At 45.4% G+C, this 15,560-nt stretch overlaps 1 protein-coding gene across 1 annotated transcript in view; it reads right to left on the bottom strand.

Annotated features, from left to right (window-relative positions):
• The window catches only part of KCNT1 (potassium sodium-activated channel subfamily T member 1), a 124,375-nt gene that overhangs the window by 47,095 nt on the left and 61,720 nt on the right, over positions 1–15,560 (bottom strand). Inside the window, exons 6-15 of the mRNA XM_088664964.1 lie at positions 14,112–14,160; positions 13,292–13,351; positions 12,875–12,949; positions 10,468–10,551; positions 9,101–9,195; positions 8,478–8,658; positions 6,201–6,365; positions 4,629–4,765; positions 2,341–2,404; positions 807–915 (exon numbers count right to left, since the gene is read on the bottom strand). Of these exons, the coding sequence (XP_088521090.1) occupies positions 807–915; positions 2,341–2,404; positions 4,629–4,765; positions 6,201–6,365; positions 8,478–8,658; positions 9,101–9,195; positions 10,468–10,551; positions 12,875–12,949; positions 13,292–13,351; positions 14,112–14,160 (1,019 nt within the window). The remainder of the gene's footprint in view (positions 1–806; positions 916–2,340; positions 2,405–4,628; positions 4,766–6,200; positions 6,366–8,477; positions 8,659–9,100; positions 9,196–10,467; positions 10,552–12,874; positions 12,950–13,291; positions 13,352–14,111; positions 14,161–15,560) is intronic.

The raw sequence follows: 15,560 nt of genomic DNA, 5'->3' as shown, positions 1-15,560 counted from the left end.
AAATTTGCTGTAGTATAAGGTCCAGGTGGCGCTGTGGGTTAAACCACTGAGCCTAGGGCTTGCTGATCAGAAGGTTGGCGGTTCGAATCCCTGTGACGGGGTGAGCTCCCGTTGCTTGGTCCCAGCTCCTGCCAACCTAGCAGTTCGAAAGCACGTTAAAATGCAAGTAGATAAATAGGAACCGCTACAGCGGGAAGGTAAACGGCGTTTCCGTGTGCTGGTCTGGTTTGCCAGAAGCGGCTTTGTCATGCTGGCCACATGACCTGGAAGCTGTACGCCAGCTCCCTCGGCCAATAATGTGAGATGACCGCGCAACCCCAGAATCGGTCACGACTGGACCTAATGGTCAGGGGTCCCTTTACCTTTACCTAAGGTCATATAAGAACATGACGGTCAATCTAATCCAGCCTCCTGTTCTTGCAGCCCTATGCCTCACTCGGAAACTTGGAACTGATATTCAGAAGCATTACTGTCTCTGACCCTAAAGGCAGAGCATAGCCATCATGACTAGTAGTCATTGATAACCTTGTCCTCCACAAAGGCATCTAATCCTCTTTTAAAGCTATCCAGGTTGGTGGCCCTCACTGCCTCCTGTGGGAGCAAGCTCTAGAGTTGTCTGTTGTCACTACTGAATCTTCCAACATTCACCTTCATCCCCTGAGTTATAGTCTTATGAGAGACAGACAAAAACTTTTCTCTATCCAGCTACTCCATGCCATGCATTAGTTTATATCTTGTCACTTCTTATGTGCTTTATCCCTAAAGTAAAATGAAACAAGAAGAAAAAGGAAGAAGAAGAAACCCACCAGCAAATTTTACATGAAACTTATTCTCTGGCTTCAAAATCTGAACATAGAGAGGACAATTTGGAGCAAAGTCCTTCACCGCCCAGGCCCTCAGGATAGTTTGATGATCCTACAGAAAGAGGAAAAAAAATCAAAAATCAGAAGCCTTCCTTGCATTTATTTTCTGCATTGGACAAATTTTGTCGAGTGAGTTTCACTTCTAAAACTGAAGGGTACACGTATGCTTGAAGCGCAAGCATTAAAAAGCTTTGAAATGTGGCTTTTCCTACTGAATGCAAAATTTCAAAATTGAAATCCAAAATGTGAATCTCAGCATTTGAAACTGGAGAGTTGTACAGCACATTTCTATGCATGTCTACTCAGAAATCAGCCCCACTGAGTTAATTGAGCCTTACTCCCAAATAAGCATGTGTAGGATTGTAGATGTCTTGGCCAGAAAAACACACCTACGGTAGTTCCCTTGGCTGTTGGACTTTGGCAGGCATCCCAGATGAAATCTCATCCAAAGCTGTCAGGGTCACATGACATATACCAAATGCAATCAAACCCCAAATAACACCACACAAATACAATTTAAAAACAAAAACAAAAAACAAACCACATTGCCTATTGAGAACTGCAATTCCTAGCTTAAAAGAAGTGATTTGTTAAAAAGTTCTTCCACATTTTTTTATCATTCTCCACTGAAAAGAAATTGTAAGAAATTATCAAGGAGTAACAGGTGGGTGCTGCTTTCCCAGCTCATTTCCTGCAGGTAAAGCACAGCCTTGCAGCCACCAGGAGTGGACCCTTCACTCACCAGGTGGTTCTGTCCTGCTAGGTTCTGCTTTGTCTATTCTATGGGTCAACTATGACAACTGGATGTGATCCATGGGTCCCCTGATGTCATCATAATGATAACATATGATTGACAGGTTCAAATATATAAAAGGATGTCATATAGAGGAGAGAGAGAGATTGTTTTCTGCTGCTCCAGAGAAGCGGACACGGAGCAATGGATTCAAACTACAAGAAAGAAGATTCCACCTGAACATTAGGAAGAACTTCCTGACAGTAGGAGCTGTTCGGCAGTGGAATTTGCTACCAAGGAGTGTGGTGGAGTCTCCTTCTTTGGAGGTCTTTAAGCAGAGGCTTGACAGGCATATGTCAAGAATGCTTTGATGGTGTTTCCTGCTTGGCAGGGGGTTGGACTGGATGGCCCTTGTGGTCTCTTCCAACTCTATGATTCTATGACAGGTAGACTCACTTGACAAAGTACACTGCCAGGGGTTGGGTTGAGGAGTCAAATTTCTGGCCCAAGAAACCAAAATGGTTCCCCACCCCTGGTGTAGAAAATAGTTTCATTTTGGGGGAGGCTATTGGAAAAAAAAGCTATTCCCAATCTCAAAACCGTCAGGTGAGAATTGCAAGAGCAAATGCTCTTCAACTCTCCTTTGTTTGTCAGGTATAAAAAGCCCATTTTCCCCAACAGAAACTTCTTCATCAGGAAGAGTGTTAAGCCTTGAAACAGCCAAGCTGATTGTCCAGGACTTACAGCAGCTGTGCGGTCCACCTCATTTCGGCTGCTCAGAATGAAACAAGCTTCCCCATTGTCCATCCTGAAAGCATAAAAGATTCTGTCAATCAGACCCAACAGGAGGTCAAATTCCAGATAAAAGCAGGAGAGCAGAGTCTGTGTCTCGAAATCCTTTATCTGCAAAGCCTTTGGCTTAACCTCTTAATCCCCATCCCAATAGCAACAAAACCCAAATATTTGGGTAACTTCCTTTGATCACTTTTGTTGGCCTTACATCTCCCCATATCCTTCTGTTCTCTCCCCACACCAATTTGGAATGTCTACATGCATGTACAAAACGCTGGATGCAACCTACCAAATTCAATAGGACTTATTTCAGGATTACACAGTCTATTAAGTGCTATGTTACATTGATGGCAAGGTACAAAAAATGGGTTGTATCCCATGCTAGAGTAGATCCATTGGAAATGATGGGCATGACCAGTGCTTTTTTCCTTTAAAAAAATGTTTAGGGGTACTCTCAGTTTGACTCAAGAAAATCTCCATTTTATAGTTCAAATTGGGGAAAATAAACAGCCTACAGTAAATGGACAAAAGTACAAAGATTCACGAAATGTTTAGGGGTATACGTACCCCTGCATACCCCCAGAAAAAAAGCACTGGGCATGACCAACTGTGACTCATTAATTTAAATGGGCGTACTCCAAGTAGACCTAGTTGGATACAACTGTGTGTGTGCGTGTGTCTTACCCAGGTAGCAACAGCTGAATCCAATTAAATTTTACTCAGAATATGCACATGTTTATTTCAATGGGTTTACTCAGAGTAGGACTAGCACAGGATATAGCTGTGGGTGCAATTCTTCCTTTGCTGACCCCTATCCTTCAGATCCCTCACCTTTCCTTAGTTGTTCCCTGGGCTGAACTCTAAGACTATAAATTTATTGGGGCAGAAACCTGTCTACTTTCATGTGGATGGCACTAAATTAAGAACAATATTACAACTACCGGTAGTAGTGCATAAGAACATCAGAAGAGCCCTGCTGGATCAGGCCGATGGCCCATTTAGTCCAGCATCCTGTTCTCACAGTGGCTAATCAGATGCCTGTGGGAAACTTGCAAGCAACAGGCCTCTTTCCACTTGTGATCCTCAACAACACATATACTGAAGCATTACTGCTTCCAGCTATGCAAGCAGAGCACAGCCATCATGGCTAGTAGCTATCAATAGCCTTATCCTCCATGAATGAATCTAAACCTCTTTTAAAGCCATTCAAGTTGGCTATCATTACTGCTTCTCCCATGGGAGCAAGTTCCTTGGTTTAATTATGCACTGCATAAATTATGCACTTTTATCCATCCTTAATCTTCCAAAATGCAGAACTTCATTGGATGCCCATGAGTTCTAGTGTCATGAGGGAGAAAAACTTTCCTCCGTCCACTCTCTTCATGCCATGCGTAGTTTTATAAACCTCTACCGTACCACACCACCTCTTTCTTGCCTTTTATCTAAACTAAAAAACCCTAAATGCTGCAACCATTCATCACAGAATAGTTTCTCCATCCCATAGATTAGGGGTCAGCAAACTTTTTCAGCAGGGGGCCGGTCTATTGTCCCTCAGACCATGTCGGGGGCCGGACTATATTTTGAAAATAAAATAAAATAAAATAAAATGAATGAATTCCTATGCCCCACAAATAACCCAGAGATGCATATTAAATAAAAGGACTCATTCTACTCATGTAAAAACACCAGGCAGGCCCTACAAATAACCCAGAGATGCATTTTAAATAAAAGGACACATTCTACTCATGTAAAAACATGCTGATTCCCGCACCGTTCGCGGGCCGGATTTAGAAGGCGATTGGGACTTAGGGCCCCTGGGACTTAGTTTGGGGACCCTGCCATAGATCCTTTTGGCTGCCCTTTTCAGAACTCTGAAATATCCTTTTTGAGGTGAGGCAACCAGAACTGTACAAAGAACTCCAAGTTGCAAACACACCATAGTTTTTTCCAACCTTACCTGGCGATGCCAGGGATTGAACCCAAGGCCTTCAGCGTGCAAAATTTGGAGCAGAAGCCCTTCCACAAGGATGGGATAGGAAAGAGCGCAACTCAGTAATTCCAATCTTTAACACACCTTCTTCCAAGTGAAAAAGGAAGCAGGGAAAGGGAGGCTGTCATTCACTGGACTAACACAGAGGTGCGCAGGTAGACATTGGCAAACAAGTTTAAGCATCCGAATCTTACAGATCTCTTTGCGAGGCTGTGCACCTGCTAAGCTCACCCCCCCTTTCCAAACTCACTTTGCTCTCATGAGATCCTGATCTTTCAGAGCTGATCCCTGGAGATAGATCACCCTTTGAGACCACAGTGGGATCTGCAGGACCCGGCGCACTTGAATATCCATCTCTGTCGGGCACAGGATCACCACATAGTAATCCTGAAAGAGAAGCCTAGGAATATTTAGGGCCACATTTACACAAAATCATTGTGAGCAACTTTGGGACTGGAACTAGAAAGACTTCTCACAGGCACCCACACCCCAACAAAAAGTCTCCAAATAGTAGGTCTGCAAGGAAGCTGCAGTTTTATTTGTATGGAAAACCTTTTCAAAGCTATTAGTTCAATGTGCAATTCCATTTAACACATTCATTCATTCAAAAAGAGGATCTGCAATAGTGCCCAAGCAGGATCAGGACCATGAGACTTAGTGAGGAGGGTTAACCGCTTCTCCATGCACTGTTGTTGGGTTTTTTGGGGGGGGACCCCCTGAAATCCAGGAGGAAGAACAGCTTGTGCATTTGGAGGGGGCAGATTTTCTAAGGACCCCTACATCGGAATAAGAATGTTAACTCTCCTCTCCATTGACATGAAATTGATTTCCCTGATTCCATGGCAGCTACCTTAACTATGAACGCACACAACCAACACAATTGTTTGTATGGTTTTATTTTCAATACTTGCTTTTAAATTGTGTTGATTCTACCTGTATCTTATTTTTAAAAATAAAAAAATAAAAATTAATACTTGACACTATTTTATGCAAACTGTTCAGCAATTTTTCATTTGCAGTTGATGGACAACCACGTGAGGGCATTATCCTACGTCAGACTGTGAATCTCTAGGCAGGCTTTTGAGCCTTGGTGTCTCTCTCTTTACAACGGGGCTGGAGAGCATTTTGCATTTGAGGGCGACATACCCTTCAAAGGGGTCAGGTGCTAGTGGGGGTGGGGTGGGACCAGAGGCAAAAGCAGGAGGTGCAATCTGAATATATTTCCAGCCATGCAGAAGTGTCTGGTTTCTACACACAAACACACCCCTCTCTCTATCATCCATTCCGGCAAGCAAGAGGTGCCATCGCAGCTCAAAAGTGTTCCCGTCAGACAAAAGCACTTAAGGAAGGTGTGAAGTAGGGCTGCCGCACCCATGAGGCAAAGTGAGGTGACTGCCTCAGGTGGCAGGATCTACGGGAGCAGCAGATCCAGCCTCCAAGGAATGTATCACCCACTGTGGCGGCACACTCCTTCGAAGCCAAATCCTTTATCTCCTCAGCAGCAGCTGCCTCTACAGTGGCCTCTTGGTGAATAGGAAGCGTGGCTGGTCTCCTCCCACCCTTGCTCCCAATGTAGACCTTTATTGTCCCCTTTCTCCTGATGTAGATCTTCACTCACCCGTTCCTCCCTGGCCAGGGGGATGCCATTTTGTGGTTTGTCTCAGGGGCCAAATGTCTTGGGCCAGCCCTGGTGTGGAACAAGGTGAAGGGTGTGGCCTAGGAGAGGGGCAGTGGCTGGACAGAGAGGCCTGGTGGGCCACAATTTTCCTCCAGGCCTGAGGCTCCCCCCCCCTGCTTTAGAAGCTGATATAAAGGTCTTCACCTGCAGACGAGGGTGGGCATAAAACTCATTGAGGAAGTCCATGAGCAGGTCAATCTTGAGGGAGCTGACACAGAGGACCACGTGCTTCTCTGTCTGGGCTCGGTGGCGACTGTAGTTCCCTCCTGACTTCTGGCGCTCCATCCACAGGTACACAAGTTCTTCAAACTGCAGGGGGGGGGGGAAATGAAGCAGGTCACCCAGCAGCATAGTGGGCTTCCGAATGCTGATCCTCCTGTGCCAGCTCTTGTTTCAGACAGCCCCAGGGTCATTTGAGGGTCATTAATTAAATGGGTGGGGTGAACGATTGAGAGATAGAGCTACTAGAGCTATCTGCGAAAATGTCACTTTCCCACTGAGAACACTGTGATTTGTAGTCCCTGGTACTGTAGTGGGACTACTCAGACACTCAGGGGTAAGCTGTATGTCAAGCCAAATATGTAACAAATACCCAACTTTTTTAGAGAGAGGGAAAGTTTTGAGAGGTTGTGATTTTGATTGGGAAAGTGGTGGGAGAGTATGCTTTACCTTTTACCCTTCCTCCAGTTTTACTACTTGAATCAGCACTGTGTAGAGGAAGCCATGTGGAAGGAAGGAAGGAAGGAAGGAAGGAAGGAAGGAAGGAAGGAAGGAAGGAAGGAAGGAAGGAAGGAAGGAAGGAAGGAAGGAAGGAAGGAAGGAGGTGGTAGCTGGTGCCCATTAGAACTGGCAAAGTAGAAGGCAAGGAAATCAGCAACTTGTGGTGCCAGAGCAAATGACAGGAAGAACTACCCTAGTTGTAAGTGAAAAGGCAGGCATACAGGGGCTGGCTGAAAACTGACTGAGATTGTTGGGTCCCCTCTCTGGCCCGCCCCTTGCCACCGCCCCAGCAGGAAGAAGCAAAGCGCGCCAGCCAAAAAAGTGATCGAGCAGCCAGCTGCCAAACGAGGCTTTTTACCGGGCGGTGGCTGGCTGCTCATTCGCGGGGGGGGCACCGAGTGTCACCCCCCCAGAGTGGAACCCGGGGTGCCCCGCCCCATCGCCCCCCCTTGCTACGCCCCTGCCTCTGGTAGTGGGTGCTGGAGGGGAGGCAGAAGCAGTAGCTCCCTCCCACACAAAGCCACCACCACCTTTCATCCCGAATTCCCTGGGGAAGTGGCAACCGCCTCCTCTTTTGCTTTTGAAATCAGTCTCCTGGGAATCGCCTGCTCAAGCTGTAAACAATAAAGCCCAGCAAGCTACTGACTTCTCTTTTTTTCCTCCCTGGAAAAGCGATGACTTCTCTTTTTTTCCTCCCTGGCTCAAGGTACCAGCCAGTCACAGCTCAACGAGTTTGTGACAGTTTCACAGCTGAGTGAAAACTCTGGAAATGACTGTGGAGCATGCTTGTTTGCCTCCAAAGGTCAACTTGGCAGCCAACTGGTGGGCAGCCAAGGGCAACATCCCCTGGTGGACCTGTCAGCTCATAAGCCATAACGGGGAACTACGTCAACAGGTCCAGAGACTTGCACACTTCAACTTGAATATGCTGTGGCTAGGGATATCAAAGAATTCTGGCAAAAATAGAAATGGGAGCAGAAATTGCCAATGTTCCCTTATTTGTTCCATGCCTGGAATGAAAATCAATCCAGAGAATATCACTATTTTTTTTGCTTTCAGTCTGCAAATGATACATGACTGATTATAAACACACACCATTTATGTTTCCTTTGCATTGAAAATGGAAAAATGCAATGGAAAAATTACATTGGAAAAATGTAACGACAACATACCGTAGTTTTTAACAGAAGACAAACTGCTGCAGAAAGAAACAGTGCTGCATGCAATGAATATAGGGCAGACGGAAGCCCATGCCTTACTTCATCCCTAGCTGTGACTTCTCTCTATTGAGAGTTCCAGATAGTTGTGTCCTAGAGCTGTAAATTCCCCAAGAAATGTTAGGGTTGATCATGGCTGTACAACAGCGGAGCTTGCTAACTTGAGGCAAAACATCTTGACATATAGAACTTGTTGTTGTTGTTGTTGTTGTTGTTGTTGTTGTTGTTGTTGTTTTAAGGGGCTCAGGTTAAAAAGTATTTGCATGAGACTTTAAAAGCTCAGTGCTTATAACTTACTAGCCTCATAGAACCTGAGCTGTTGAGTCAAAGCTGGACTCCTTAACAAGCCTTTGCAATGCCCTTTGCAACTCAGCTCTGGTCCATCACAAGGTGAGCTGTGTGGTTCAGCTCCTGAACTGCTTTGATTCTTCAAGCACATCTTGCTCATGACTTATCTGATAGAACAACAGGAATCACACCTTACCTGCAATGGCAATACAACCAGGGCCACACAAATCATGATAACCACAAGCAGCTGCGAGGGCCAGATCTTGGGTGTGACATCACCATAGCCCACCGTGGAGAAGGTGACAATGCAGAAGTAAAAGGACTTGAAGAGGGAGAGGTTTTCACCGGCTCTTTCTAAGTGCTGGATGCCACAGGTTCTGTATGAAATGAAGGAAAGAACCAAAAGAACTGATTCCACACACAGGACCAGGATTCTCCCCCCAAACTGAGGATAATTTCAACCTTTTTCAATTTCAAAGGCACAATATGCCTTCCATAACTGGGAACCAGTTAAGAATTCCACTCTCGGTTGTGTCATCACATCAGGCCTTAGCAGAAAGGCTGATCATGTTTTGAAGTAAACAAGTTAATCCTAGGGCTATGTGCCAGCTCTGGCTGAATCTTGAATACCAAACTGAATCAGTCCAATTTGGGTCAACCCACGATCACGTCAGGGAGCCTCAGATCAACCTGGGTTGGATAGGAGAACTTTGGAAGCATCCCTTGCTGGGGATTCTGTTTCACAAAAAGGCTTCTATTTGCATGATTTACACAGCAACTCCAGTTTTAAAAACAAATATTTGCCGAGTGAGATCTTACCCCGTGAAAACAAGACACAGAAGCGTGCAGATCAAAATGAGCACCTGATTGAACATAGCGGACTGGGTTCTTTGTATCGCTCTGTGTAGGTCATTCTGGAAGAAAAAAACACACATAACCTTCATATTTACCAAAACAAGATAACAAAACCTGCTCCAGATTATGGCAACTGGTGAACATTCCTTCATTAGATGTTTCTCAGCAGAGGCTGGATGGTGGGCTATCAGGAATCCTGCAGCAGTAGAGTCCAAGCATTGTCAGTGGGTTTAGACTAGATTATGGGGAGAGCCATAGCTCAGAGGTAGAGCATCTGCTTTGAATGCGGAAGCCCTCAGGTTCAATCCCCAGTTAGGGTTGGGAGAGAGCCCTGCCTGAAATTCTGGAAAACTGAGTATCCACATTGCCAACTAATTACCAGTTTTATGCCCCATTAGAGCTCCCAGCTTCCCACCAAAGAATCCTGGGAGCTGTAGCTTGGGGTGGATGCTGAAATCTTTTCTAAGTCCTGCCTGCCCTCACAGAACTACAATTCTCAAGGCTCCCAGGGAAGGGTGGGAACAACTATTAAATCAGTTTAACAGTTATGTGTAGAAAATACAGAGAAGTGCTATTTACCATTTGCTTGGTAAGGATGCGGGAGAGGGCATTTCCAGAAGCTGGATTGACTCCCTCTTTGTTGTCCTTTAGCCAGCAGGTGAAGACTTTCCTTTTCTAACAAGGCTTTTGGGAACTGACTGCTTTTAATGAAAAACTGGGTGTGGGTGGGGCTACGTTGCCTGCGCCTCCCCGGTCTTCCGAGGAGGCGGCCCCAGGCTCCCGCTCCCGGCGCGAAGCCCCAGAGGTGCGCAGGGAACGCGAGCCTGTGGCTGCCTCCTCCGCGCCTCCCCGGTCTTCTGAGGAGGCGGCCCCAGGCTCCCGCTCCCGGCGCGAAGCTCCAGAGGCGCGCGGGGAACGCGAGCCTGTGGCTGCCTCCTCCGCTTACGCTCCCCACTCCTGCTTAGCGCTCCTCCGCTTACGCTCCCCGTGCGCCTCTGGAGCTTCGCGCCGGGAGCGGGAGCCTGGGGCCGCCGCACCTGCGCCCCTCAGCCTTTTGCTTCTAGGGGGGGCAATTGCCCCCTCCTGCCCCCTTGCCTACGCCCATGCTGTATTTAAAACTACACTCAAGACCACACTGTGCTACTTGCAAGGAAACATGGCATATAGACACACGGCGTAGGTTTTGAAAGAGACTGTGTGGCTGCTCTGCTGTTAGGCAGGAACTACACACGGCCTTTCCCAGATCAATCGTGGCAACCCAAAGCGCAGAACAGATGGAGAATGTTAAAACAATTCTATCTGTTACAAACAACAATTTCCTGGTCACTTACAATCATGTTTTCCAAGGCGTGTTTTGCCAGCCAGCAGTTCAGAAAAACCGGGATAAATAAATTCCGCAGCGGCGGCCAAAATATCTAGGCAGAAACAAACAAACTGTAGTTATCTGCATGTTTGTTGAATTGTAGGTATGTATGTATGTATGTATGGGTACTTTAGGGATGTGGGTGGTGCTGTGGTCTAAACCACTGAGCCTAGGGCTTGCCGATTGGAAGGTCGACAATTCGAATCCCCGTGACGGGGTGAGCTCCTGTTGCTCGGTCCCAGCTCCTGCCTACCTAGCAGTTTGAAAGCATGTCAAAGTGCAATTAGATAAATAGGTCCCACTCCGGAGGGAAGGTAAACGGCGTTTCCATGTGCTGCTCTGGTTCTCCAGAAGCAGCTTAGTCATGCTGGCCACATGTCCCAGAAGCTGTACGCCAGCTCCCTCGGCCAGTAAAGCGAGATGAGCGCCGCAACCCCAGAGTCATCCGCAACTGGACCTAATGGTCAGGGGTACCTTTACCTTTGTGTATGAGTACATTTCTGTGCATAGACAGATGGATAAAGATATACTCGGGGATCTGCACCCCTGCTTGTTAATCTCACCAACCCGGTCCATCCCTTGGTCAACCACCCTTCCCCACACCTGTCCATCCCCTTGCTTCATCTATCCCCTCCCCTATTCCATCACATCTTGCCCTTCCACTCCCCACAGTTTTGCCCAGAGCTCGACTCTGGAAAATCAGAAGTAAGAGAGGGCAAATGTTCTCCTGAGCCAGTGCAGAATGCTTTTCCTCTTCATCACTGGGTAGCTACCAGAAAGTCCTGACATATTCATATAATCATGGAGTTGGAAGGGACCACAAGGATCATTCTAATCTAACCCCCTGTAATGCAGGAATCTTTTTCCCAATGTGGGACTTGAACCCACAATCTTAAGATTAGGAGTCTCATCCTCTGCTGACTGAGCTTAGATGGAGCAGCTTCCATTCAGACTTGAGTTTTACTGCCTATATTTTCTAGAAATCAAGCTATCCTTTTACCCTTAATCATGCAGACAAGTGTATGATTTTCACTGACAATGGGGATCTGATTGCAACCAACCTTGGTGACCGCAAAATACAAAATACAGGCAATATAGCCTAATACGGTTGAAATAGTGGCTGTATAATGATTAGGCCGCAATTAGATCCTCATTGTCAACAATAGTAATAACTCATCCCCCAACAATTACAATAATAAAATATGCATGCCAACCCTCTCCTTAAATAAACTGTCAGCCACTCGGGGTGCAAACTGTACATTGGAAAAGAAAAAAAAGAGCTTTGAGAGGTTGTGGTTTTTGGAGTAGTGGGAGGGTATTCTTAATCCTTCTCCCTCCCGCTGATTTCCCCATCCATATGTATCTTTTAGTTCAATGTTATCCCACTAGAGCGTGCGCACGAAAGGAGCCCCAAGATTTCAACTGCCTAGGGGGCCTCTGTTGTGTGTGTGTGTGTGTGTGTGTGTGTGTGTGTGTGTGTGTGTGTGTATGAGAGAGAGAGAGAGAGAGAGAGAGAGAGAGAGAGCGCCAATGACAGGAAGAGCTATCCCTGATTGGTCATAAGTGAGAAGGCAGGGATATGGGGGCTAAATGAGGAAAGCCTGAGGTTGGTGGAGTGCTGTTCCTTTCACCCGAATGGAAGAGTCCCCATTATGGAAAGAGTGTGTGCATGTGGCAGTGGCCGGGGAAAGATTGAAGCAATTCCCCCCCCCCCACCTGCTGTTTCTCCACTCAGATTCACAACCCCCTGAACCTGCTTTTCTCAGCAAAAGTCTCCAATGGAGACATATTTGCATGTGGATATGCAGTTTACCCTTCCAACTGGACCCTAACAGTTAAGGTTATATTACATTGCTATTTCATCTGAGGATTGTTTCCTCAGCTTGGCATGTTCAACTCCTCACAGTTTTATCTCACAACAACCCTGTGGGGTAGGCTAGGCTGGGAAATAGCCTAGTGAGCTTCGTGGCTATGTGGATATTTCAACCGGGCTTCCCTGGCCCCAGTCCAGTACTCCATATAGGCTTAAGCTCTGTCTCATCTGGTTTCAGTGACAAAGAATGGACCTCTTCGTGTGTCATTATGGCAGCTGATTCCAAGCTTTGTCCTATAATCCTGCTGTAATCTTTGGAAGCCCAGCACCAAATTGCAGTGGGGTGGGCTATTTGTTAGCAGCTGTGCTCTTGCAAAGCTCATGTATCTTTTGAGTGAGCTGTTGCTTAATCAGCCTTACCAGCAGCTGTTCCTTGCCAAAAAATCCTTTTTAAAATTCTGAATGGCAGTGACAACTGTTCTCTCTCTCTCTCTTTTTGAATGAGCAGGAGAACCTCTCAGCAATCATTTGTTTTAGCAATGTCTATCTAACACACACTTACTGTAATAATGAAGGGCACAGTGTTGATCATTTCAAGGATGAAGGTTACACGAAAGATCTGCTCACAAATGTTTCCCTAAAAAGAAAAGGAGATTCATATTTGTTATCCCTGCATTCATGCATGCATAACAGGCGTGCCATATATGTGGGGCAGTGGGGGCTGAGCTCCTCCTCAGAATTTTCACTGAGGGGGCAGTGCCCCCTCAATATTCCACAGTTGGCTGGGCCCTGTCAAGCCCTCCCATGGCTGCAACTAGGCCCCACTGGGGCCTTCCGGAGGGCGTACCAGCCCCCTTGGTCTTCCCCCCGCCGTGTGACATCACACATGTGTGCCGGGCCCCTGCAATGTTGGGCGGAATGCAGTGCACCGGATGCACGATAAGTTTAACCAACCTACCCCCCAAGGCCATCATCTTACCTTGTAGCTGAGATAAATCAGAAGCATCGTCTCAAGGAAGCTAATGATTGCTACGCTGACCTGGAAGTGGTGGTAAGGGGAAAGCAGAAGGATTTTTAGCACCGCTGTCCAACATGAATGGAGAATTCTGCAATAGTCTAACCCAGGAATGGCTGACTTGAAGGCTATTGGCTTCCTCCTTAGGGTGCTTACAAAGATATATACAAATCAGGGTCTCGCTGTCAGAGGTGTTTCCCCTGGACCTTCGTAATTTCTTTTGACAGACATGTCAGCTAGCAAATTAGTCACTGGTCCTGGGGACACCTGTCAGACACCTGTAACTAACAAGATATACTTAGCCATGAATCCGACTCTGATTCAGTTATCTGTCCTGTCCCTACCTCAGGTGGGATGTAATATTTTTTATTTTTTAAGTGATGCTATTATTCAATTACATGAAAGTGTGTGTGTGTGTGTCTGTGTGTGTGTTTAAAAAGTGGAATAAGCTTGTACTGTGTTGAAAAATTGCTCTGGAAAGGAGAAGGGGGTTAATGATATCACTGGTCCGGGACAGTCAGTGCTGTGCATAACAACAACTGATATAAATAAGTAGAGTGAATTTCCTTCAGTTTTATTTCAGGGAGAAGAAGATTATGTTTAAATTACCAAAACATGGGGACTGCACTTCACCTGTAAAATTATGTATGCCTGGATGGCTTTTTTTTGGGCTCCAAGTGGCCCTATCCAATTTTTATCAAGAATATATAAAACTATGTTTCATACCCTTGACCACTGCATTCGTTTGTGTATTTTTATTTTAACAATTTTCTTCTTCACTTACCTGTATTGCCCATAATGGTTTGTTTCGGTCCACCCATATAACTGGAGTCCTGTACAGAGCATGTAATAACAAAGACAAAAAAATCTTGTTGGAGGATTTGATTTGAAAGCAGTGGACTCATTATGATTGTAGGAAACTTGTCCTATTGAGCTGTTTTCAGACTTTGAACACAAAATGGAAACAGCGCTTCTGAATTTTAAATATGACATTTTATCTCAGGATTCAAGATCTGGGAATTTTAGGCTTGCTGCCATTTCTCCTCTCTTTTGATTTTGACAGGCACAAAACATGAACTAACATTGCAGTGTCATGGATCACATCTCATCTAGGCTAGGCAGTAAAATAATAAATTTGCATACTGTCTATAAAATACTACACAGTACAAAATACCACCGCATATAAGCAATAAAATACTAAGGGCTGTTCCATGTCAATAACACAACTGAATCAAATATTAAATCCCATTACATGTGGAATATAAAATACTTCCCAATACAAAATACTGCTGTATTATCAAATAATAAATACTGTTGTATTTACTATTTAATCTGTTCGGTAAAATATTAAATACATCTCAAGCCAACTATCACATACTGTCTAACACTATGCAGCTTTGCATGTCATGTAAAAACCCCAAACACAATTGCATGCTAGCTATCCAGTAAAGACAAACATAAAATGTTATTGCATATCAACTACCAAGTACTCTTAAATATCAAATATTGAAATAAAAGATCTTTAGTGTCAAATACCAGTTGACTATACCATTTGGGAAGCTGTTTGTTTGCTCCACATTTGGACTCCTCTTAAGATATTGTAAGCAAACTTTTCATGGTTCCTGAGATCAAGGAGCAGGTGTTTGTCTATGGGTGCCATTTTGAATCAAGATGGCAGACAGAACCTTTCAAAACTGCACTACTTTAAGGACTGGTCTCTAAACCACGTGGATTTTTCAGTTTCTCAGAATTCCAAAGTACACAAGATGGAGAGCAAAGATCTTCAGTGCCAAATATCAATATCACACACACAAAGAGAGAGAGGGGGGGAGGGAGAGAGGAGAGCTCATCTAGTTTCAAAAGTAGCAGTGAAACGTTCTGGGGACAGAGGTCAAGTTAGTTCAATTCTTCCGTACACTTAGTTTCACTCAGCTCTGGGAGGCGACATTCATCTCTTACCCAAATCATTTCTACAAATTGCTGTCTGGTGTAGCGGTTTAGTTAAGCAGATTATTAAGTGAATTCCTCCATGGGGGATGAGCAATTTCCAACCCCCTTCTTTGCTTGCTATGCATCCTAATATCTCACTTACTGGAATTTGCATATTCTCCCTTTTAAGCTCCAACCTGGGAACACAGAGCACTTAACAGCAGCCAAAGGTACTGTATATCTTCCCCTGATGTTCGGGCTTTGAATAAGTTGTTGCTTAAAAAGCCCTCCCTTGGAAAATCTC

The sequence above is a fragment of the Zootoca vivipara genome, chromosome Z2 (genome assembly GCF_965207765.1).
Source record: "Zootoca vivipara chromosome Z2, rZooViv2.hap1.1, whole genome shotgun sequence".
NCBI classification, from domain to species: domain Eukaryota; kingdom Metazoa; phylum Chordata; class Lepidosauria; order Squamata; family Lacertidae; genus Zootoca; species Zootoca vivipara.
This window is presented reverse-complemented; position numbering and strand designations above follow the sequence as displayed.